The 26,568-nt window shown below is 41.2% G+C and overlaps 1 protein-coding gene across 1 annotated transcript in view; it reads right to left on the bottom strand.

Annotated features, from left to right (window-relative positions):
• DNAH9 (dynein axonemal heavy chain 9) overlaps positions 1 to 26,568 on the bottom strand; it is a 372,221-nt gene that overhangs the window by 262,633 nt on the left and 83,020 nt on the right. Inside the window, exons 18-24 of the mRNA XM_063109557.1 lie at positions 23,427 to 23,649; positions 22,632 to 22,798; positions 12,894 to 13,764; positions 8,941 to 9,071; positions 8,507 to 8,633; positions 4,578 to 4,730; positions 3,073 to 3,198 (exon numbers count right to left, since the gene is read on the bottom strand). Coding sequence (XP_062965627.1) covers positions 3,073 to 3,198; positions 4,578 to 4,730; positions 8,507 to 8,633; positions 8,941 to 9,071; positions 12,894 to 13,764; positions 22,632 to 22,798; positions 23,427 to 23,649 — 1,798 coding nt within the window. The remainder of the gene's footprint in view (positions 1 to 3,072; positions 3,199 to 4,577; positions 4,731 to 8,506; positions 8,634 to 8,940; positions 9,072 to 12,893; positions 13,765 to 22,631; positions 22,799 to 23,426; positions 23,650 to 26,568) is intronic.

Here is a 26,568-nt window from a genome sequence, read left to right as displayed (position 1 = left end):
ATTTAGTATTGAAAGTAGTAACCAGAGCAATCAGGTGAGAGAAAGAAATAAAGGGCATCCAGATTGGAAAAGATGAATACAAACTGTCCGTGTTTGCAGATGACGTGATCCTATATATGGAAAAACCTGAAGACTCTACCCAAAACCTCTGAGAGCTGATACACAATTTCAGTAAAGCTGCAGGATACAAAATCAACTTGCAAAGATTGGTAGCATTTTTATACTGTAATAATGAACTATCAGAAAAAGAAGTCAAGAAAGCAAGTCCATTCACAATAGTCACCCAAAAACTAAAATACCCAGGAATCAATTTAACCAAGGAGCTGAAAGATCTCTACAACAAGAACTATAAAACACTACTGAAAAAAATTAAAGAGGATACAAAAAGGTGGAAAGACATTCTCTGCTTTTGGATTAGAAGAATTAACATTGTGAAAATGTCCACACTACCCAAAGCAATCTACAAACTCAGTGCAATCCCCATCAAAATACCAATGACAGTCTTCACAGAAATAGACAAGACAATCCGAACATTCATATAGAACAACAAAAGACCACATATAGCCAAAGCAATCTTGAGCAAAAACAATAGAACCAGAGACACAACACTGCCTGACTTCAAATTTTACTACAGAGTTATAGTAACCAAAACAGCATGGTACTGGCATAAAAACTAACACTTGGACAAATGGAACAGAATAGAGAACTCAGAAATCAACACACATACTTACAGCCATCTGATATTTGACAAAGGCAACAAGCACATGCAGTGGGGAAAGAACTGCCTCTTCAATAAATTGTGCTGGGAAAACTGGATATTCATATGCAGAAGAATGAAACTAGACCTGTTCCAAAATCAACTCAAAATGGATTAAAGACTTAAGCATAAGATCTGAAACCATAAAACTGCTAAAACATAAGGGAAATACTTCAAGATATAGGACTGGGCAAGGACTTTATGAATAAGACCCCAAAAGCATAAGCAACAAAAGAAATAAACATATGGGATTATATCAAACTAAAAATCTTCTGTATGACAAAGGAAACAATCAACAGAGCAGAAAGAAAACCTAGAAAATGGTGGAAAATGTTTGCCATCCACACATCAGACAAGGAGGAATAACCAGAGTATATAAAGAACTTAAATGACTCAACAGCAAAAAACCCCAAATAATCCCATTAAAAAATAGGCAAAGGAGCTGAATAGACATCTCTCAAAGGAGGACATACGAATGGACAACATGTACATGAAAAAATGCTCAACATCACTAATCCCCAGGGAAATGGAAATCAAAACCACATTGAGATATCATGTCTCCCCAGTTAGACTGGCCATTATTAAAAAGATTGAGAACAACAAATGCTGGCGAGGACGTGGAGAAAGGAGAACTTTTCTACACTGTTGGCAGGACTGTAAAATAGCACAGCCATTATGGAAAACAGTGTGGAGGTTTCTCAAACAACTAGAGATAGAATGGCCATACGATCCAGCAATCCCACTGCTGGGTATATACCCAACGGAATAGAAATCATGTCAAAGGGACACCTGCACTCCCATGTTCACTGCAGCTCTATTTACAATAGCCAAGACATGGAACCAACCTAAATGTCCACCAACAGACGACTGGATAAGGAAAATGTGGTATGTATACACAACTGAATACTACTCAGTCTAAGAAAGAATGAAATTCTGCCATTTGCAGCAACATGGATGAACTTAGAGAAAATTGTGTTAAGTGAAATAAGCCAGGCACAGAAAGAGAAATACCACATGTCCTCGCTCATAAGTGAGAGAAAGAAAGAAAGAAAAGAAAGAAAGAAAGACAGACTACAATAATACGGTGAACTTTCAAACAGAGAGAACAGGCCTATAGCTACAGAGGTTGGGAAAGGGGCAAGAGAGGGTGGTTAGGGAGAAATTGGGTACGGGACATAAACAGCAATTACAAGTTGTAATAATGAACATGCTAATAATACTGATTTCATCATCACATATTGTACATAAATAATGATAGTCAACACTATACTCCCAAAATATGTATAGTTAATGATGCTTCAATAAAAAAGTATAAATAAAAAATAAAATTCTCATTAGGTCTGCTCTCTCTCATTACCCTCCTGAGAAACCTATAAAGAATTCAGGGGGGAAGAAGATATAACAATCACAATTATTTGAAGTTGATATGACAAGCAAACAGAAAGGACATTGTTGGGGGGGAGGGGGGGAGGGAGAAGGGAGGGAGGTTTTGGTGATGGGGAGCAATAATCAGCCACAATGTATATTGACAAAATAAAATTTAAAAAAAATAAAAAAATAAAATTAAAAAAAAAAAAAAAGAATTCAGGTATGTATCTTAGACTCAGGTCACATTCCTTAACATCGTCTTTAAGAACCGGCTTCTAGTTTCTCTTCTGGAAATCCATCTGCTGCCTCTTTCTCCTGTCCCCCTTACTCTTGCTTCAGCCACACTCGGTTCCTCTCAGCTCCTCAGACACATCATGCTCTACCTCGCTTCTGAGCCCTTGCCCAAACTCTTCCCCATGTCTGGCTGCTTTTTTCCTCCATTTTTAGCTTCCTAACTCATACTTCAAATCTCAGCTTAACTATCATATCCTCAGGGAGGTGGCCCCCAATCCCCACCAGCTGGCTACATGCTCTCAGAGTACTCTGAACCCTCTATTATCACACCTGTCATGTGTGCAAGCAACTGAGTTCCACACCAGCCTGTAAGCTCCAGCAGGGCAGGTTACCACCTCTTGCTCCCTGCTGCTGTCTCTGTGCTCAGCACAGAGCTGGTTCCAAGGGTTAAATTGTCTGTATTTTCTCCCTACTGCAGCCAATGAGGGTAAAAACAGAGCACCCTTGACTTTCCAAGGTAACGGTTGAATTAAGTCATGACTGTCAATCCCTTGCTCCTTGCTGACCCCTCACAGCTGTCTGGCATTCAGGCTCCTCCTGACTGTGAAGCACTCAGTGAGTGGTTGACTAGCAGACCCCGAAGGCAGAAGGCGGCTGCTGAGAAGAGAGCCCAGGGCCGATGGGGGCCCTCGAAGGTCCTGTTGGGAGAATACCTGAGCTGGGTAGTCAAAGAGCCACTGCTCCCTGGGCTTTTCTTCATAGGCACTCACGCCTTCTGTCATCTCGTGCCTCACGGTAGCCTTCATGTGAGCAAGCACGTGGTTCAGCCATATTTCCACCTGAAAGAAGAGGTCTGGGTTAGACACAGGTGCCTAAGAAGCTTTGATCAACACCGCACGTCTTACTCCACTCAGCCCGCGGAGTGAAGAAAGTGGAGTCCAGGCACGAGGTACCGCCCCCAATGGCTGCCAGCAGCACAGGGAGACATCTTGTTCTTGCAATCCACAACAGTGAGGAGTGAGCCCTTTAATTAGCAAAGGGCTGATGTGCTCATTTGGAACATGCAGGGCAGAGTGGTAGGTTAAGTCACTGGCGGGCTGCCACCCAGTGTTCATACAAGGAATTCTAAATCTGAGTTGAGCTAGGTATAAATGTCAGTGGATTCACATGGTCTTTCCATGGTCAATACAGAGAAGAAAACCAGGATTGTATTGTACAACTAAACGCTTTCTGGGTCTATAAAAAGAACACATTCTGAATTAACCCCAGGGCCAGCCTCTTTTAACTGAGAACTTCTGATTATTTTCTGATACTAGAATCACTCTCCAGATACATTTGGATAAAAGTGCAACACGGCAGGAGATTTTTTGTCCAGGTGTTACCCTGGACTAGATTAGAACCGCTAGGGACAGTACTTTGCTGGATCACTTAGGATATGAACAAGGAAGGGCTTATACTTTAGTGCTGAAGGTTGGGAAGGAGGTTGAAAGAGAGAATAGTCCTCTGCTTTGTGGTCCTTGGATTGGATATGGGAGGTTTGGCGGTAGTAGTTCCCGGAGCAGGGTGGTAGTTGGCACTCCAAGGGAAAGGGCCGTGGGAAGAAGTGACTCTGAGGTGTATTTGTGCAGAGAGGGGACATCTCCAAAAAGTGGTTGATTTCAAAGGACATTTGTTCCCGGGGAAGGTATCAGTGTTTCAGATTCCCCTGAGGGATGCTCCCGGGGTTGCTATGTTAAAGTCTCCTGGTGCTGCTAATCATTTTAAAATCCTCTTCTCGTTGACTCAGGTAGTTGTTTATGTGCATTTTATTCCTCTCTGCACAGGTCTTTGGTTAAGGAAGACATATGAATGTTGACGTGTGTCCTTCCCAGAGAGAGGACAGCAGGGCATGAGAGGCTGCTCCAACGTCACTTCAAGTCAGGGGAAGCTGACAGTCCCTGGGCATGGACAGCAGCTCTGGCCCCAGGCCAACAGGCCCTCCCCAGAGTTGGTGCTGACCATTTTTTTTTTTTTTTTTTGTCTTTTTCGTGACCGGCACTCAGCCAGTGAGTGCACTGGCCATTCCTATATAAGATCCGAACCGGCGGCGGGAGCGTCGCTGCGCTCCCAGTGCTGCACTCTCCTGAGCGCGCCACGGGCTTGGCCCGGTGCTGACCATTTTTGAATACAGATGCTTGAGAAAGGAAGGCTTGAGGCATGAAAAGCACTGTTACATTACCTGCCCGCTGCAGTCGCAGGGTTCACTGAAGGCCACATACTCTTCTTCTTTGCTGTACATACCAAGACTCATCTTGGTTGGTTTCCCACTGGCATCTAGTTGGAATTGCATCTTGGCCATGTTGTCAAAGAGTTTGGATAGGTGACGTTGAACCTATGAAAGGAAACCACGACAAAGGATTGGAGAACGTGTCCAGGAAGGTGTTTAATAGAACTGTTTAGAAGCCTACCATGTGACATCGTACAGGACAGAGTGGTGGATACCGAGTATTTAGAAGGAAGTTTGTAGTAATGATAGTGATGTAAGGCTGGGAATGAACTGAATCGGATAGAAGCGGCCAAAGGAATATAAAACTAGTGGGAATCATGCATTACCTACAAACCAATGAAGGCACAATGATTTTATTAATTTCTGCTTGATCTACTAAAGCTAGAATCAGATAGGAGAAAACAATGACAGTTAATTCATAAACCTTCTTCCTAAGAAAACATTACTGTGTGACAGGAGATAAGCAGAGGAAGGTCTGGCAGAAGAATGCTGACAAAGCCCAGTCTGGAGAATCAAGAGCAGTGGTGATGGTGGCTTGTGGAAGAAGTCACCGTTGTTGGAACCTGCTCCTTGGCACAGCAATTGCTGATGCAGAAGTCCTTTACAGAAATGCCTGCAGTAGCAGTGCTAGGAGGGATGCTGGATGAGCCACCACCCAGTGGTCCCGAGGTGGAGAAAATTGCAGGTTGAGAAAAAATCAACAAAAGCTGCCATCTGGTAGGGCTTTTTGAATAAATGCAAAGGGCCCCAGACTGCTGGTACCCTGGGTTGTAATGCTAGAAGTAGAACAGCCAGGTTCTAGCTTGTGAGATGTGAGGAAAAATCTAAGAGTATTTAGATAAACTGTGAGAGTACTCAAATGATACCACCCACATGGAATTGAGACCATGATAAGAGGAATCTTTCTTTACCCAAGAACTTATAGTGAATTTAAAAAAAACCAAAACAACCCAACATGGAACCTATGAAAATATCCTGAAACTTCAAGAAAGGAGAAAACAGGACTCAGGAGGTAGAGTAAGAGCATGTACATATTTTATAAAGCTTTAATAAAGAAAATGGAAATAATTTTGAAAAACATTACCTTGTTTTGCTTTCAATCAAATGAAAGAAAAATGAACTCTATAAAATACAAGGTGAAAGATGATTTGGCAGAGTTAGAGAAATAAAGTTAGGAAACTAAGAATGACATAGTTTAATGCTAGCAAAACTAAAGGGCTGAATTGACTCTAAAAGTTAAATATGGTACGTAAAGTTGAGAAACCATCAAAGAATGCCAAAGAAGAGGACTAAAAGATAAAAATATGATAAAAGAGAAGGTAATGTATATAGCAACAAAGAAAATAGCATCTCAGTTTATGGAAATATGATGAACTCGAAGGAAAAAAAAAACCAAGATAAATGGAATAGAAATATTATTTAAAAACATACTGGAAGAAAACTTTTTTAAGATAACGAAAGCTCTGGTTTTTATATAGGAAGAAAAACCTCATCGTGTGTCAGGAAAAAAATCAGCAAAATAAAGCAAGTATCTAACATGTACACATTTTTAAAAATTTAATTTAAATTTTGATGTCTATAGGGATCCAGGTAGAAAAAAATTAGGCTAGTAGAAAGTTAAAAAGGAAAAAAAAAGGAGGCAGGCCTCAGATGATGTCTCTGTAACAGCAGAATGATATCTGTAGTGATGGACGAGAAATTGCTGTAACCCATGAATTCTAAACCTAACTGTTAATCGCTCACATGTGAAACTAGAGAGAGTCACAGATACAGAAAAAATCAGAAATTATCCTACCATGCTTCATCCCTTAGGGTATGAGGGGGAGCTACCCAAAGACTTACTCAAACCAAATGAGAAATAAATCAAATTAAGTATTTAAGAATGAGTACATTGTGTATAGAAGATAAAAAAAAGTCTGGCAGTGATCTGACCCCTTCTACACATGGAATTAATGAAAATATAGTTACAAAACAGAATGTTAATGTGATAATTTAACCCTACCATGCCCGAGCTACTTCGGGAATATTTCAAACTATAAAAATAAAAGGATTAAAAAAATTGGGGATAATCTCTCTTTAGTGCTTGCTTCTCACTGACAAGCCAAAAACATGATTTCAATAAGTTGGAAAAGGCATGTCAAAGATGGGAAACGTACGCATGGGTGCCATCTCTTGGCTCTGCTCTGTTGGAGAAGCTGTCATCCATTGCCGGTTGTGACGCAAAAGGGTACAACTCCTGTGGAGGGAGACTTGGCAATATCTAACAAGACTACATGTCCATTTACTCTTTGACCCAACAATCTCACCTCTAGGAGTTTACATGGAAGACAGACCTCCAATAATACAAAGGTCAAGGTTATTCAATGCCACATTACTTGTAATTGCAAAATATTATAATCTACCTATGGCCAAACCATGGTATATCAGTCCATGGAGTATGATGCAAATGTAGAATAAATGAGGGAGATATTTCTGAATTGATATGGAGCGATTTCCAGGATTTATAGCTAAGTAAAAAAAAAAAAAAAAAAAAGGGTAAACAAGTATATATAGTTTACTACGTTATGTGTAAGAAAGAAGGGCAATAAGAAAATGTACATGCATGAATGTAAATATGCATCTGCTTGGTTTTGCAAAGAGGAACAATAGTTTTTGCAAAGTAGGAACGATAAACCAGGAACTAGTGAATTGGTTACCTACAGGGGATGGAAGGGAGGATGTGATGACATGGAAGGACTAGGGGAAGGAGTGACATATACATATCTTTCTTCATAGTTTGACTTTTGGAATCATATCAGTGTTTTACATATTCAAAAAATCAAATCAACAAGGATGGGAAAAACCCTAAAACTGAAAGCAAAGAGAAATGAATGCACCAACTATACTTCAAATGAATAACAAAATCACATGGAAAGGGGGAAAAGAACTCGCCCAAGTAACTTCCAAACAGTATTTTGACTGTGTACCCTTAGTCTAAAGAAAAAAAAAATGAACTACAAACAAATCTTGGACTCTTCTCAGGGTGAGAAGAGAAGAAAGCTGGGGGAGCAGAGTAGAGACATCGTCCCTCCGCCTCATCAGTCATTTTGAGACTGGCTCTACAGTTAACAGCAGTGGTTCTGAATGCATGGTCCCCCGACCAGCAGCATCACTTGGAAAATTCTCAGAAGGGTAAATTCTCCAGCTGCACCCAGACCCACCGAATCAGAAACTTTGGAAGTGGGATCCAGGAATCTGTACTTTAACAAGCCTTCTAGGTGATTCTGATGTACTTTCAACTTTGAGAACTACTGTCTATAGCTCCAAATACCAACAGTGCTTCAATTAGTTACTGTAATACTCAAAAGACCTTATAATGCAATAGGCTTCTCCTATTTTACAGATGACGAAAGTTCGTTGCAAAGAAGTGATATGCCAAAGACTATATGGCTAATAAGTGGCTAGAATCAGAGACTAGAACCAAAAATTTTGGACTCCTCATATATGCTTTTTCCACTAAACCACCTGAATGTCCAGTTAACACAACTTCCAGTCCTATCTCCCCAGGGAAATTGTAGCGATCACTTTTGACCACTATTTACTGAGTCTCTCTTCAGAATCAGATCAAAGGCATTCTCTGTAAAAAGATAACTTCCTCCACATTTGCCATCTTCCAAGCTTCTCCAGTTCTACCTCAGGGAGGAGCCACCGATGGGATGCAGGGTCCCTGAGCAGCAATGCTGGTGGGAATGAAGAATGCTCTGAGGTTAGTGATGATGCTGGTGCAACACAGGTCTGAAATACACACACTGCCAGGAGAGGAGGTGTAATCGGGAACCTGAAGCTCTCTCCTGCTGGGAGTTCCTGTCTTCCTGGACCTCTCTAAAGGACCCCTCGCTTACCTGTTGCGGAGCTGTGCCATTGGAAAGGATGTCTAACAGATCAGAAGAGGAGAGAAAGTAAAACCGAGGGAAGGCAAGCCTCTTGGTATCGAGGTACTCTGCCAGGGCCTTCTCACACAGGCACAATCTGAGGGCACAGAACACAGAATTTCCTAATTATGTATGCTCAGACCCAGAGGTACACATACATTACCTAAATGCAAATTTATGCAATCTATGAGAAATTAGCACAAGAAATGCTTATGGATATTTGCAAAACACACACACTGATACGTTTACATCAGCATAAACATCTCTACTAATACCCCACGTGGCCCTAACGTACCGGAAAAGCAAGGGACACACACTCTGGACACACCTTCGCTCTCTCATTCACTCAGGCAGTTAAATAAAGTAAAGGTCTCAAAACAGAAAGGGGAGAAGCCAGCCGTCACCTGCTCTGAACATCCTCCAGTTTTTCATAAAGACCTGATTTGTTGGTAGCTTCCACTACATTTGGGGTTTTCTGAGCATCGTAAGCAAGTTCCTTAAAGTCAGTGTCGATGCCTTCAAATCTTTTAGAATCCTACAAATAAAAATGTGGAAAAAATTAGCTATCAGTCCCTTCAATTCCAACAAGCTCCTCTCATGAAGCCAGTCAGAAGCAGAAAACCTGTTCTTGGGTTGTCCAATACAGAGATTAGACTAAGGAAGGAACTGCCCTTAACTCGAAACAGCAGTTCTCGAACATTTTGGTCTTAGAACCCCTTTACATTTGTAGTAGACGGAATGTCCCCCTAAACTCGCTGAAGCTTGAATCGTGTCCCTCAAGTTTTATGTATTAGAAACTTGGCCCCCACTGTGACTGTTAAGAGGGTGGGAAATCCTATTATGAAAGGCGGAGCTTTGAAGAGGTGATTGGATTGTAGGACCACGTAGTAGTGAACGGATTAATAATGGTGGTCAGGGTCATGGTTCTGGGGGCTTTAAAAGGAGAGTAAATGAGGAAGTTGGTCTCTCTGCTCTCTGTGCTTCCACCATCTTGCAGTATGAGAGGTCACGGTCACCACCACCAGATGTGTTCCTTGGACTTTGGACTTCCCAGCCTCAGAAACTGTAAGCAATAAATTTCATTTTCTCATAAATCACCCAGTTCCAAGTATTTCATTATAAGCAACAAAAACAGACAAATACAACATTTAAAAAAAATTATTGAGCGGTCTGAAGATCTTTTGTTTATGTAGGCAGTGTCTTATCTATTAATATTTTCTGTATTAGAGGCTAAATTATTTTAGAAATTAAAAAAAATTTATTGAAAAATTAACAGTAATAAACCCATTATGTTAGCATAAATAACATGTTTTTATCTAAAATAATTATATTTTGCAAAACAAAAAATAACTTAGAGAAAAAGGTCGTATCACTTTACTTTTCTCTGAATCTCTTTAAGTAGTCTGATCTAATAGAAGACAGCAGGTTCTCATATCTGATTCTGCACCCAGTTTATTGTGCGATCATGTCACGTAGCTTCTGGAGAAGTCTGCTGTATGCTCATGGAAGAATGATAGTACAAAAGGCAAGTGACACCTTAGTATGATTATTAAGATAATTTGACCTTGAGGATCCCCTGAAAAGGTCTCAGGGATTCCCCCACCCAGGCATGAAGCACATGATTCCTAGTCAAATAGATAGTGGATCTAATGTTTTTTCTGGGCCCATGCCAAAGTAAGTTTTTTCTTAGCAAATGTACTACTTTGATGTCAAAATTAATTAGATGTCATCATTTCCTCCAAACACAGTGTCACTGAAATGATTGAGAGACTAATATATGCAAATTGCTCTAGCCCAACACCTGGCACCTGGGAAGAACTTGCTGTATTAGTACATAACAACAGTTGTAACAGTATGTGCTATGAACTCTCTGAGGCGGTGCTAGCATTAGTCCTAATTTCATATGAGAAAACCATGGCACAGAAAGGTTAAAAGCAACTTGCCCAAGGTCACACAGCTGCAAGTGGGAGAGGTTAGGATTCAAGCCCAGGCCTGCCATCTGCCCTCTGTGATCCACACCCCTCTCCCCAAAAGATTTAAAGACAAGATGAGTGGGTAAAGTAAATTATGATTCCTCAATGAGATATTTTTCTCCAATTAAAAATAAAATAATCAATATTTTTTAGATTCCACACATGAGTGAGATCATGAGATATTTCTCTTTCTGTGCCTTGCTTATTTCAAGCAATATAATGTCCTCGAGGCTCATCAAAGTTGTCTCAAAGTCAGAAGTTGAGAGTAGAATAGTGGTTACCATAAGTATCCATCGTCAAATGACTGGATAAGGAAAATGTACTATATATACACAATGGAATACTATTCTGCCAGAGAAATGAATGGAATACTGCCATTTGCAGCAACATGGATGAACTTAGAGAACATTATGTCATTACGTTAAGTAAAATAAGCCAGGTATAGAAAGAGAAATACTACATGTCCTCATTTATAAGTGGGAAAGAAAAGAGAGAGAGAGAGAGAGAGAGAGAGAAAGGAAAAGAATCACAATAATATGTTGAACTTTCAAAAGGAGAGAACAGAACTGAGGTTACCAGAGGTGGGAAAGGTGGAATAAGGGAGGAATTGGTAAAGGGCCACAAAAATTGATTACATTGTGTAATGCTGAATATACTAATTATCCTGACTTGAGCATCACGTTTTGCACACAGGTATTGATATTCAATGCTATACTCCACAGATATGCACAATCAATCAAAAATAAATTAAAAAAAATAAAAGAATAGTGGTTATCAGAGACTGGGGAGAGAAAGACGGAGAGAGGTTGGTCCATAGGCAAAATGTTATAGTGAGATGGGAGGTATAAGTTCTGGTGGTCTATTGCACAGTAAAGTTACCAGAGTGAAGTTACCACAGTAAAGTTAACAAGATCCATTGTATATTTCAAGGAGCTAGAAAAGAAGATTTTGAATGTTCTCACAACAAAGGAAGGAAAAATGTTTAAGGTAATGAATAAGCTAATTACCATGATTTGATCATTACACAATAAATGCATGAATAGAAGCATCACCTTGTACCCTATAAATATGTACAATTATAATTATATGTCAATATAAATAAATAAATAAATAAAACAGTGTCAAAGGTATAGAAGTATTGAAAATACTTGGCATAAATGTTCAAATGAAAAGCGCTGAATAGCACATTGTCATTACACTGAGATCAATTATGAAAATATGTGTACATGTGACCAAAGTTGGGAAATATCATAATGAATGAAAACAGTTACTAGTTAGGCTATTATGACTGATTATTTTATGTTTTGAAATGGCTTCTTTTATATGCTAATACAAAGAAAATAAATGTACTTACATATTTTGTCCACAAACCTGTGGCACTGCTAATGATACTAATTCTTTAATATTTTCAATCAAAAATTCTCAAAAGTTCCCTTTAAAGTTGCTACAAAAGGCTTCACCCATGTCCTTGTTGCCTTCTAATTAAGCTTGCTTTTCTTTAGTCACTAGCATTTGAGATAAATAAAGCCTGGCTTACTCAGTTTGGTTTAATTACAACTGCTCTAGCAGAATTGTTTTCTATCATTTTTCATTGCGAATATATAACCTTTAATCTGCCATAGCACATTAAATATGCTTTTGTGGGATGAGCTAGAAAAGTATAATGTCTTGATGAAATGTGCTTTAATTTTTAAACAAGTTCTGGACAACCTGTGACATTTTGTGACCAAACTAATTTGTAGGCAAAGAACTTGCTGTACTGAAGGGACACAGAAGAAGTCTGGAAAAAAATTTTTTAAATGAGTTAGTGTATTGAGAGAGAGGTTAGTTAATAGCACGTTAATTAGGACTAATCAGAAGGGGCAATCAAACATAGGGAAGGTAATGAGAACAACACATATTTTAGGGAAATCCATTGTTCAGTATTTAGCTGAGAACTGGTATTTAGTGTGCTGGCACAGGCCAGAGGTTCACAGAATTGCTTGCTGCTGAAAAGAAACTAGAATTTGCCTGGAAACAAGGCTCCCTTCCAGTTGATACCTGCATCTTAATGATCTGTGGAGCAACCCACGAAGATCTTATTCCAAACTGCAGTAGCTAATATTTTCAATCTCCCCTACTTGTGTACAATTAAAAAAAAAAATCAGATTCTCCTTTCTTTTTTGTACCCATCTAAGGACAATCTGGTTGGTATGCATTTCACCTTCTCTCTTTTCTTGTGCCTGATTCTGGTGGTGGGGAAGGTCAGTGTTTGTGGAAGGTGCCCTTAAGTGAAGCCAAGTCAGGGAGGTGGAAAAGGAAGGAGTCTAGACAATGCAGGAGCTGGTTGATCTTCCCTTGACCTGGGTCAGAGAGTGGAAAGAGCAGGATTTCATGAGCAGTACCTGGGGTAGCTGAGCCCGGATATCTTCAGATCCAATGAATATCCTTTCCAGGTGGGACCATGTGCGCTGCACCTCAAACCAGATGGAGATGACAGCATCAGCTGTGGACAGCTTCTTCTGCCAGTCTGACACTTCCTCCAGGAAGAAAGCAACACACTTGGACATCATCAGGTTCTGAAGCTGGACTTGATTATCCTCCAGAACTTCGATGAGGTCCTCGTCAGACCGCAGCAAAGGGACGCTGGTCTGAGGGTGAGGCTCATACTGGAACTCCATGCTGGCCCACGTGGTCTGCAGCTCCTTCAAGGTCTTCTCCATGCTCATCTCTTTCACAGCTTTGTCCACAATGCCCCGGACCTCGTCCTCAAAGTGGTGCAGCTGGAGCCGCAGGAGTTGTGCCAAGGTGGTGTCCTTGTCCATGGTGAAGCTCACACCCGTGGCCTGCATCAGCTGCCTCCAGTGCCGCTCCCGGATGGCTGGATTCTGCAGCTCAGCCACTGCTCTCAGGGAGGTCAGGGTGTTCAAGATCGTACTTTCCAGGCCTGTGAATGCATCCCAGGCCCTGACGTCCTTGTCGAGGTTCCGGATGTGCCGGGCAAACTGTTTGCACTCCAAGTTCATGGCTTCCACATCGATATCTCTCCATGGGGTGTCCTCCCAGGCATGGATACTGGAGGTCACCATTCCAATGGTGTCCCAGAGCTCCTTCAGCTGGCAGACCTCTCTCCTGCACTGCTTCAGCTGCTTGTAGTCGGGAACATTGACCTCAAACAAGCTGGCAGACTCAGAAATGGAGGCCAAGGTGGATTCCATCTGCTGGATCTCAGTGTGCCTGGTGTCCAGCATCTGATGAGGATTAATGCTGTCAAACCTACAAAATATAATGTATTCCCTTTGTTAGTACAGCACACAGGGACTCATTTCCTAGAATCACTAAGGTAATGGCTGAAGTCTGTAAATACTTAGTATTCCAGGAAAGAGCAGTGCTTTCACCCAAGCCTTTAATCCTGGGAAGAAAAAACTCTCAGGATAGTTTGGAGTGAGGTGAGCATGACAATTGGAAGAAGGGCGGTTCAAGAGGAACATCATACTTGGATCTTTTCTTCATATCTAAGAAAGTAACAAAATACTCCTCTCATCCTGCACCTGCCCCAACTTCCCCACCCATGTGTAGGGGAATACCTCTTATTCAAGTCCCTTTAGACTTTGCCCTTCGTTGAGTGTTGGCCTCTAGAAAACCACTTCACACAAAAGAGCACCGTCATATTACTGCAAAAGCTGGAAAGCCTCTGCCAGGAAACTGGTGATAAGCGGTCTTCAAGTGAGAGAGCTGGCACGTAGAATCCAACCCTGACTCATTGCTCCTCCAGGGCAGTGGCTCTCAGCCTTGGCTGCATGTTAGGATCATCCGAAAGCTTTAAAAGATCCCTGTGCCCAGACTGCTCTCCAGACCAATTAAATCAGAATCACTGGGTGTGGGACCCAGGCTACAGCACTTTCCAAACTCCCCAGGTGATTCTCATGCACGGGGGGGGGGGGGGGGGGGTCCTCCTTGGTGAAGTTCACACTAGTGGCCCAAAGCAGCTTCAGGCAATGGTGCTCCAAGTTAGAGAACCACTGTTAGTGTGCATGAAGACTGAGTGCAAAGCTCCCGCCAAGATCCTATACTTCTTTTGTCAGCCCAACATTTCCTCCAGGAAGTGGAGTGGTCTTCAATAAGTTCATGGAAAATATGTATTATGAAAAAACTGTGCATGGATTTCAAAAGGTTTTTTTTTGCATCAAAATAAACTCATACTACCTTGTTATAACATGTCTGAACAGGATCTAGTTTGAGACATTAAGAAGGATAAGACACTGCCACAAAAATGTATAATCAATTATGTTTCAATAAAAAAAAAAAAAGGATCAAACATCAGTTTGAAAAGAACCCCTATCACAGCAAATACGAATTCTGCTGATGTTGAAGCAAGAGCAAACATCGAGTTGATGGTGAAGCTTGGTGGAAGAATGTTGAAATCACTGATGCTTTATGCAAAGTTTATGGGGATGGTGCCCCAAAGAAATTACCCATTTACAAATGGATAACTTGTTTTAAGAAAGGACAAGATGATTTTGAAGAGGAAGCCTGAAGCAGCAGACCATCCATATCCATTTGCTAGAAAAAAGTAAATCTTGTTTGTGCTCTAATTGAACAGGAACAGCAATTAACAGCAGAAACAATAGCTAACACAGCAGACATCTCAACTGGCTCAGTTCACACAATTCTGATTAAAAATTTATAGCTGAGCAAATTTTCCACTTGATGGATGTCAAAACTGTTGTGCCCAGATCAGCTGCAAACAAGAGCAGAGCTTTCAATGGAAATTTTAAACAAGTGGGATCAGGATCCTGAAAACTTTCTTTGAAGAATTGTAACAGGAGATGACACATGGCTTTATTAGTACAATCCCGAAGTCAATGAACAATCAAAGTGATGGCTACCAAGAGGTGGGAGTGGTCCAGTCAAAGCAAAAGCAGACTGGTCAAGAGCAAAGGTCATGGCAAGTTTTTTGGGAACTTGAAGTCACTCTGCTTGTTGACTTTCTGGAGGGTTTATTATTAACATCTGCTTATTATGATAGTGTTTTGAGAAAGTCAGCCAAAGCTTTAGCAGAAAAACACCTGGAAAATCTTCACCAGAGAATCCTTCTTGACCACAACAATGCTCCTGCTCATTCCTCTCATCAACAAGGGCAGTTTTTGATGAGAGTTTCAATGGGAAATCATTAGATATCCACCTTACAGTCCTGATTTGGCTCTTTCTGACTTCTTTTTGTTTCTTAATTTAAAAAAATCTTCAAAAGGGCACCTTTCTTTTTTCAGTTAATAATGTAAAAAAGATGTAAAAAAGACCATGTTGACATGGTTAAATTCCCAGGACCCTCAGTTCTCTAGGGATGGACTAAATGGCTGGTATCATTGCTTACAAAAGTGTCTCGAACTTGATGTAAATTGTGTTGAGAAATAAAGTTTACATTTTTTATTTTTTAATTGCGTTTTTCTGCTAATGTTTTGATGTCTCCTCACATAGTTTGGCTGCTTTCCTTCTCTGTGTGCTTCAAGTCAGGCTTCTGATGTTCCTAAGTTCCTCCTCCAAGCTGCTCCTCATCTCCCTCTTCTGATAAATTTCACCCTTCTCTGGCCTGCTCCCTCCTTCTGTGTCCTGGGACAGCTTCTAGTTCTGCACTTGACTCCTGTCATCACTATATCTCGTTTTACGGTTTTAGTTCATGCTTCCTTATCCTCGTCTCTCCAGTGCTTAAGGTACATGCCTATTTGGAGACTGTTCCCACTCCTCATAAGTGATAACAGACTTTGCAGTGCTACCTTTGAGAAATGCATTCCTGGCACAGCCCTGCCCCCACCATAAGAACCCCTCCTGCAAAGGAATCTACCTTGTTAGACAGCATTTCCTCGGTCAGGAACACCCACTGTGTTCAAGAAATTGCTCATTTTCCTTCTCTAATCCCCCTTTATCTTTCCTCCAATTCCCAAGCCGAGGTTTCCTTGTTCCTGTGTGCTTGGAGGACCAGATGTGGGGGACATCATAACTTTAGGGAGAATAGTATGTTTTTCTAAAATCAGAACAAGACATCCTGGGGCTCAGTATTAGGAGGAAAGTTGGCAGGAAATGAGTGACTAGATGATAGCCATTTCCTCCTGTCTACAATGTGTGTGTTTCCACCTGTGTGTGCTTGTTGGTAGTGGGGTGTGGAGGGAAGGGAAAAGGGAACAGAATGACATACAAACTCCTTGCCTTGAACTGTCCCTTCTCTCAGTTGTCTTTAGAAATACTTGACTTGATGGATGGAAAGTGATCTTAATTAAAGTCATTTACCTGAACTGCTTACCACTTAAGCCTAATTACTATGCAACACAATAACCGTTATACACACCATTAAATTAGTGTCACATTAACTTTGATGCTGGTTATGTCTGATTCCCACTTGCTCCATCTCTACATCATTTTTGGCTCATGTGCTGTGGGTGTAGGTTTACGTCTTAAGAGAACGAGACTGAATGTCACTTGCATGTCTTTGCTGTTCTTTGGCTCCCAAATATTTCAGAACAGAACACGAGGTTGGAGTTCTCAGAGCTGAAGAGGGCCCTCTGTCTGTGTAGGCAAGGTGCTTTCTCCCCGAGGAGGATCGGCAGAAGAAGAACCAGAGGAAAGAAATGGAACAACCCCACGACAAGCAGCCCAGCAAGAAAGATCACTGAGCATGCATGGTTCTGCTTATTCCCCATTTCCAAAGACTAACAAAGACTAATCGTCAGTTTATGCAGGTTCTCCTTTTCCTTGACAAGAGTAAACTTAGACTTTTGGCATAGATACAAGATCTATAAAATTCAGACAAATTCTAAAAGCCCACATCCTGTTTAATTTGTTAATGGAGTATAATTCAGGAATAATTTATTAGGTAAAGTATGAGTTATTAGAGTATTTGGAGTATACACAGAAGATAATAAATAATCTTGCTGGCCATTCTTTCCTCAGCAAAAATGAACATCCTTAAATCAATGTTGGTTCCTCAGATACATTTAAAAGGTGAGCATTTGTCAAACCCATTCCAAACTTCATTCACCCTGTGTCATAATTTTTGTTTATAGTTTAAATTTATGGTCAGTCATTTCCTGCAGCTGAGCACACACAAAAACTCATTTGGCCAAAGCTGTGGAAGGAACCTCCAGACATGAGGACAGGTAGCCCTCTTACCATTTCAGAACTTTAGTGCACATTGTGAAGATACTTATAGACCTGATTCATATGCCTAATAAACTTGAAACCATCCTCCAACCCTGGGGGAATGATATAGTATAAGAACAAGAATGTAATAGGAGGGAAAAGGGTATACTGAGTCTTTGAAATTGTAATAATAATGCAAAAAGTTTTTTTTTTTTTCTTTTCTTTTTTGGGACCAGTAAGGGGATCACAACCCTTGGCTTGGTATCGCCCGCACTGCGCTCAGCCAGTGAGCGCACCGGCCATCCCTATATAGGATCCAAACCCGTGGCGCCACACTCTCCCAAGTGAGCCACGGGGTCGGCCCCAAAAAGTATTTTAAAAGAGAAATGCATGGAAAGTCTGGATGGATAAAACTATAATTAAGAGAAATGGAAACATGGTGCTCGTGCGTGGGATCTTGAAGAAATGATTGCTTCAGGCCTGAACCAGACATGAGCCTAGCAGGAGACAGATAAGTGACTTAAATTGATCCTTGGGAAGCTAGCTGTCAGTAAGTGTGAAGCTCAGCACCGTCTGTATATGCACACTCTGCTTGATCCCCCCAGGTATCATGAGACTCAATGTGTCCAACCCTGAACTTGTGATTCCCTTTCCTTACCATTGTGTGCCCGCCCATGTCAGTGGACAGTGGACAGTAGCCCCTTCCACCTATGTGTTCAAACTATAATGGGAAGCTTAACATGTGCCCAGCACTCTGCTAAGCGTTCTGCATAGACTATACCCTGATGTTCAGAATATGAAAGACAAAGACTGAAACTTGTCCCGTGATGGGAGGACTCGGGAGACGTGACATCTAAATGTAACATGTAATCCTGGACAGGATCCTGGACTGGAAGAAGGTTACGAATGGGACACCTGGTGAAATTGGAATAAGATCTGTAGATTGGTTACTAGCTCTACATGCCTGATTTTGATAATTGGCCTAGACTCCGCTCCCTCATCTCCCATATTAAATCAATCCTGCCAAATATCTCCTAAATTGCTCTCAAATCTATTTTCCCTTCTCCATTATCTCTGTCACTGCTTCAGTTCAGGCCTTTCCACTTCTCACTTGGGTCATGGTAACCACTGTCCAACCCAGCACCTAGTCTTGAGTCTGTCATGCTCCATTCTCTTCTCTGCAGCCACGAGAAAGTGTTATTTATATTGTGTTGTTGTCATGCTCATACTTCTCCGTGGCTGATCATGGTCAAAGCCTGGTCAAATGGACCCCTCCGTTCTCATCTCCCACTTCACACTTCTGTCTGCATGCCAGACAGACACACACACAGTTCTCCAGCTGTTTCTCAGATTTTCTTCTTTACCCAGAATATCCTCACTTTCCACTCCTTTTTTCCCCCCAGACAACGCTTATTTGTCATTGACTCGAGCCCCAACTTCTACGGGGAGGGTGTGAACTGCCTCCCCAGTGGGAGCTAAAGATGGTATCCAGTGTAAGTGTCTTATTACTCATTTCTGAAATTGTCCCTGAGGCTATAAGTAAGTCCCTGAGGTCAGGGAATGTGTACCATATCAAGATCCTAGCACCTACATCAATTTTTGGCTAACTCCACTGTTGAGACCACAACCTCCTCTAATCTGTGGAAGCTTCAATCATATGAATGAATTCAATTAACTAGAAGAACAGGATCAAGATGAAGGAATGACATGTCTTAAGATATCAATATGCCCCTGGGAGATTTAATGACACGTACTGCTCTTTTCTCCAGCTACTGAGGAGACAGCAGACACTGTGCAAACAGGACAAGAGCCTTCTTTTCTCACGTCTGCTGCACTGGGCTATTTGGAAAGCCTTGTTTTCTTTTGTTGTCATGTAGGGTAGCACCCAATGGAAGGGGGTCTTCAAGAAGGCTCTCCTACCCATTCACAGAATTGGTTGCCAGCTAAAAACACTAATGGGATCACAAGGATAGATTGTTTTGGCTAAGCAACCACTGGATTACCCTGGTCTTGATGTGGGTAAGAAGATTGTATATTATGGCACCATTCCTTAAAGTCAGGAAGACTCTGAGACTCTGCTCAAGGTCAGGAAGACAGAACAAGAGAATGCCACTAGAAGAGCGGAGCATTGATTTTATTCAAGGCGGGAGAATTAGTCACCAATTTTAAGAGTTGTGAAAAGTCCTTGAATCTGAGTATGATAATTTAGTCAATTACCCTGAAGTGTGAGAGCTCGGCTACGAATATGCTAATATAGCTCAGAGTTGGAAGTGCAGGAGGAAGTGAAATTTGACTTGGACATGAAGAAGGAACCTCAACCCAAGCACCCGACTTCACACAGCACCTGTCACACTGCAAGGGTCTAATGAGACACTCACTTTCTTTTTTCTCCTCAAAGACAAGAAAATTAGAAGTTGAGCTTAACCTGTGTAATCTAATCAGGAACAGAAACTTGCATTCACAGAGGAATGTACCAGGATCTGCAGTTTAGAAATTCATCAATGATCTAAAAGTGAGGGAACCGAATTAAATTAATTTGCTACACACAGTACCTAAAATTTTTAAACACTCATACACACCAAATTAAGAAAATAAAAAACGAGTTGATGCCCACTAAGATCCCCTTTGGTAATAAATCCATTCTGCTCTAGTCCTGATGGCTTCTTGACAAGAAGAGATATACATCAAAATTACGGTCATGTTTGATTTCCCACACTGCTGTGAGCAATTCTTTTCAAAGCATTCTTTTCCAAAGATTCATCTGCACGTCAAATTAACAGATGTAAATTTGGAAAAATCGTCTAAGAGTAGCGATATCCTCACAGCCAGAAGAAAGAAAAACTAATGCAGCTATCAAATAGAAATAACATTAAAAAAAACCTCAGCAACTTTTTAATACACACACAATATAACTATGAAAGAAGGATATCAGACTTCTAACAGACAGAGAAAAGCACACCAGTGTTGTTTCAACACTTTCAAGTAGTCTCAGAAGTCCCTTTGGGAAGATATTTACCCAAATATTTTTGAAATTCTTTTTTTGAAATTTCCTGAACAGACAGTTGATGCAATGATATTAGCATCATTATTTTTATGGCTATTGCGTTTGGTGTGGTTGTTGAACACTAAGAAGTACCTACCTTGAGACCCCACCTTCCCCATCAGTTTGGCTCTGCATGATGGGTGGTCAATTTCAAAAATTTAATTGCATGCCCAAAGGAGAGTCAAAAGAATAAGCCTCAGACTCTGAAAGAGTAGCCCTCAGAGGAGTCCCATGAATGATCTGATCAACAGTTGTTTCTTTGGAACAGGGGCACGGCTCCTAATGCAATTATTCTAAAGGGAAAGAGACTCATTTGGAGTCAGCGTCCTGGCATGATCGCTTAAAAGGAAACCAGTTACTTCCCTTTAGGGTAGTGGTTCTCAAACTTGACTACACATTGGTGTTGTCCGTGGAGCTTTACAAAATATCAATGCACGGGTCTCACCCCCACAGATTCTAATTTAGTTGGTCTGTGGGACAGACTGGACACTGGGAGTTTGAAAATCCCCCAGGGGATTCTGATGTGTGGCTAAAATAGCAGCACACCACTTTAGAGTCATGTGTTTTATATATTTACATCTTATCTTCAGTTTGCACAATTGGCTTTCTCTGCCTCTCAACCCACTCATCTTCTTTATAGCTCCAAGTATAATGCTTGGAAGACAGCAGCTCCTCAATAAACGTTTGATGAATGAATGATAAAAATAGGCCCTTACTGTGTGCCAGGTTGGGTGACTAGCCGTCCTGGTTTGTCAGGAACAGAGAGACTTCCCTAGACGGGAGACTTTCAGTGCTAAAATCAGAACGGTCCCAGGAAAACCAGGATGGCTGGTAACTGGGGAGCCAGACACCATGCTAAATACCTTCAAGAATTATCTCTTTAATCCTAACAATAACTTCATGAGGTGGGTGCTATTATTACCTGCACTTTACAGATGAGAAAACTGACGCACAAAGGTGTAAGTGATTTGCTGTGACACAGAGTGTAAGTAGCAAACCTGAAATTAGACCCCAGACAGCCTGAATCTAGAGTCCATGTACTTAATCATTACGTTTTCTTCCAATAAAGTTGCATTTTTTGGATTTGGTTTATGGCTTTAATATTTCTGTGGGTAAGTAACTTTGATAAAGAAAATGTTCTTCACTCCTTACCTAGGGTGTTCTCCAGTTTGGAGATTTCCAAGTCTGTCTACCCAAAGCTACAGAGGAGACCCAGCAAGAAACCCAGCTCAGGGAAACAGAAAAGAAATCAGGGATTTGGAGCAAGGGGAGGGTACCCAACCCAGCTGGCACACTGGCAGCCACAGGACCATTGAGAACCAGCTTGTCCTCCTGGATAGAGCCCTTGGCGCTGAGCAGTGAGCCAGAAGCAGCCCCCTGGTAGACTTCTCCACCAAGGGAAGATGCCTCTGAGAAAGGAACCCAAGTGTGCATGCAGGGTGGGCTCATGTGAATGGTGTTGCCCATCCTACAGCTGCTTCATTTATGTAAAGTCCTGTAACAATAAGTAGGAAGGTGTCTGGGCATTACCAAGCAGAGAGAAAACCCCCTGAAGTAGACCTACACCTAAATCCTTCCTTTAGGCTACCAATATGACTTCCAACATTATTTTAAAATTCTATCGTCCATCTTTTCAAACCAAAAGAACTTAGAATGTTAAAGGTTTAATAACATCCTAGTAATTTTGCCACATGCAATCCCTTTATAAACTCGGAGACCCAAGAAGCTCCTAGATTTTTCTTTTAAAGGCATGGTGTTTGTACAATCTTTGGTTGTTTCATAAGGTCAGGATAGGACTGCAGTCATTACCACCAAGTTCTAAATAAAGGACCTGAATGGAAGAGAAGACCGTTACCTAGTTTTTATCTGCTGAAAGAATACACAAACTCAACACAGCAATCATCAATGACTCAAAAATTGCAATGTTTAAAGGAAAGGAGGCAGCAGGGGTAACCCTGGTCCATACCTGAAGGGGGCGTCTTTGTGGAATTTTTCCCAGAATTGCCGCTGTTCAGCATCGAAGGCCATGCACCTCTGGCGGAGGAGGGTCACTTCATTTGCCTGCAGCGGGGCCACCTGCTGCCTCACAGTAATGGCCATCTTTTTTACGTTATTCCATTTCTCAGGCAACTCCTGCAAAGGACACCTCAATGTGGTCAGACCCACAAGGTGTTCCCCCTTGCCCCCACAGTCCTGAAGCTGGACAGTACCTAGATGCTTTTGTCTATGCTGCAAGGTTGTACCCTGATGTGGTGGTGTCATCTGCCCGTTCTCTGCCACTTCCCCTCCACCTGCTCTTCCTTGACTTATCTCCCTGGTCACCCGCTCTCTCAACTGTTACCCAGCACTACCCCTCTTGCTCTCTCTACCTCTGATCCAGTAACCTCCACTCTTTTTTTATTCTTCAGGAGTGCTTGGTTATTTTCTTTTATGCCCACATTTCCTTTTAAATCATCTTAATATCCCTCAGACCTGCTTGTTTTCTCTGAATCAAAAAGCTGGCTCATCTCTAATTCTGGAGGGAAAAAAATCTTCGTTCGTATTAATTCTCCCATACATCTCCAGTATTACATTCTCCCATAATTATTGAGTCTACAGAATGTGCTAGACATTGCACATACGCTACACATTATAGTTCCAAAACTTGGACCTTGAGTCAGGATCAAGCTGTTTTTCATTTACTTTAACGCACCTCACCCCACGCTGAAATCCTAAAACATTTCTTCTATTTCTTTTATTAAGAATATGTAAATGTACTGACCTCCAGCTGCTTAAACACGGTTTCTGGCAACTCCTGTTCATAGGTCTTCAGCAATTCAATAGTTTGCTTTAAGGGCTCAAACATCTCATCAGTACTGCTCTGCCGTTCTTTAAGAGCCACAAGGTGTCCCATAATTTCAACCAATCCCTTGAAATCTCCTTTTTCAACTTTCCTGAGCAAGCCGCTCTCTCTATTTTTTATGAACACTTCAAGGTCGGCCAAGCTAATCAACACAAACAGAAGATGAGGAGCTGTTTTCAAAAGGGATATTTATTTATTTTCCTATAATGGAAAGCTTAGCATGTGCCCAGCACTCTGCATTCTGCACAGACTATATACTGATGTTCAGAACGTGAAAGACAAAGACTGAAACTTGTCCCGTGATGGCAGAGACTCAGGAGACATGACATCTAAATGTAACATGTAATCCTGAATAGGATCCTGGACTGGAAGAAGGTTATGAATGGGACACCTGGTGAAATAGGAATAAGATCTGTAGATTGGTTACTAGCTCTACAGCAATACTGACTTCCTGATTTTGATGATTGTACTATGGCTATGCAAGATGTTATCATTTGGTAAAGCTGAACGAAGGGTACAAGGGAACTCTTTGTACTTTTTTTGCAACTTTTTTTTTGTTAAGTCTAAAATTATTTCAAAGTGAAAAGTTAAAAAATAAAACTGAAATAAAAAATTAAAAAGTACTATGGCCTCTAACATCACACATTTGGGTTTGATTTTGACACTTCCTAGAAATGTGACCATGGCCAAGTCAACTAACATTTCTGAGCCTCGATTTCCTCACATATAAGATCAGAAAAATTGTTTCTGTCTCAGTGGATACTGTAAGAGTTAAATGAAATGCATTCTTTAGTTCAACAAATATTCATTGAGCACCTCGTGTGCTTCCAGGCCCTGACGATAGGATAATAAATAAGATAAGCAAAGACTCCGCTCTTATGAAGCTTACATTCTAGTGGGAAAAATGAATGGGAAAAAAATCAGTAAAATAAATTGTATAGTTTCACACAGAAATGCGTGCTAATGAAAAAATGAAGACAAGGGGATAGAGACAGAGATAGGACTATTTTCTGTGGGATGGTCAGTGAAGGTTTTTCTATTGAGGTGATATGGAACAGTAAAGTAAATTATGCGAAGGAGTGAGCCATGGAAAGAACTGGCAGGTGAGCAACCCACACGAGGGAAGGCACTGGGATTGGATGAAGTTTGGTTTATTAGAGGAAAAGAGAAAAGTCAGGGTGGCAGAGCATGAGGGAAGCATGGGAAGAACAGGTCAGGGAATTAATGAGGAGCCAGACATTACGTTGCATTAATAATACATTACAACAATAGGGCCTTATTGGCCATGGTGAGAAGTCCAGACTTTTTCCAAGTGTGAGAATGCTGAGTAGGAGCACGCATGTTCTCATTTATATTTTCAAAAAGGTCTGTATCTGGAAGAGAACAGACTTCAGCTGGAGGTGCATTGCTGGTAATGGTGGCATTGGTGGTGAGGAGACAGAAATGGAAGCCAGGAGGGCAGGTGGGGACTGCTGTGGTTGTGCAGGTGACAGATGATGCTGGCTTTGCCCTAGACGGTGGACATGAAGAGTGGTCAGGGTCCAGATAATTTTGCATGTGGAGCCAATAGGACCCACTGACAGACTGGGTGAGAGGAAAAAAGGAATGAAAGAAATCAATAATGACTCCTGGCAATGTGGTAAATGGTGATGCCATTTAAAAATATGAGGAAGGATTGGGAAGATTAGTTTTCTTTGTAGAAGAAAGGAGAGGAACAGGTCTTAAACATTTTAGATTTGTGATGCCTCACAGATGCAGGCACCTAAGGGAGATATTTATTAAGCAGTTAAATGTAAGTCTAGAGTTCCTGAGAGATGGGACTTAAAATATAAATTTGGTAGTTAGCAGTCCACAGGTGTTTTTTAAGTATTGAGCTGGATATCACCTGGAAAGTGAATGCAGTGAGAGAAAAGAGCCCAGGATTGAGGCTTCAGAAGTTTTAGTATTTTGACACCTAGCAGAGGAGATGAGCCCAGCAAAGGAGACCATGAAGGCACAGACAGTGAGACAGAGGAAAATGAGAAAAGTGAGGAATCCTGAAAGCCATATAAAGACACTGTTCAGGAAGAAGGGAAGACTAGCTGTGCCAAATATGCACTGCTGAGAGGTAAAAGTGAAGATGATAATTCCCATTGGATTTGACTACATGAAAATCATGGTGTTATTGACAAGAGTGGTTTCAGTGGAGAAGTGTAGTAAGAGCCTGAAAGGAAGGTCATTTAGAGAATGGTAGACTCCTATTTCTAGCCGTATGGCAGACACAAGAATATGAATAACTCTTCTGATAAAAACACTGAAATACTTAAGCAAATATTTCAAAATCATTTAAAAATGTATCATTAAGGTGGCATCAAATTAAGGAACCCCCAGTGGCTGAAAATGTAGCGAAGGAAAGAACTCTGGGAGGTAAGCAAGATCCAAAGCTGGCTTTCTCATGGAGTCTCTACTGAAACTTGGAGACCCTGAGCTTCTATTTTGATTGCTTTATGGGATGTGAAGGACAGGTGATCAAGCCCAGGGCCCACACAAGGTGAGGAGGCTAACAGGAGGCTGTGTGCAAGCTGCAACACCATAGGGTAAACAAGAAATAAATATGCTGTACAGAGGGTGATAGTAATGGAAATACGCCTGTCTTGATTGTGGCACTGGGTAGACTACTGTAGCTTGTGGTCCATGTGGTCCAAGGTTGGTAGAGTCCCTAGATGACTGGCAGAAACAAATGCAAATTCTTTCTGGAGGAATGCAACTAGAATCCAGTTCTCAAAGGATTCCCCACAGGTAAAATTCTAAGGAATATGACTTTGTAATAAAAAATCACAAAACACACAGGGAAAGAAGTCACCATTAGCGAGAGTCAACAGAAACAGTGAAATTAAACCTGTGAAGATTTCAGATAGTGGAACTCAGATGTAGAATGTAAAACTGTAGTATTTAATATGTTTAGAAGACAAGAGAGTTCTTGTGTAGGTGCCTTGTTTCATTCTTTCTATTCCACACATCTGTAGTTTTTTGGACATCAGTTCAAGACTAAGAAAAATAACTTTTTTTTAAAGAATGAGAT

This window comes from Cynocephalus volans, chromosome 10 (genome assembly GCF_027409185.1).
Source record: "Cynocephalus volans isolate mCynVol1 chromosome 10, mCynVol1.pri, whole genome shotgun sequence".
Lineage (NCBI taxonomy): Eukaryota > Metazoa > Chordata > Mammalia > Dermoptera > Cynocephalidae > Cynocephalus > Cynocephalus volans.
This window is presented reverse-complemented; position numbering and strand designations above follow the sequence as displayed.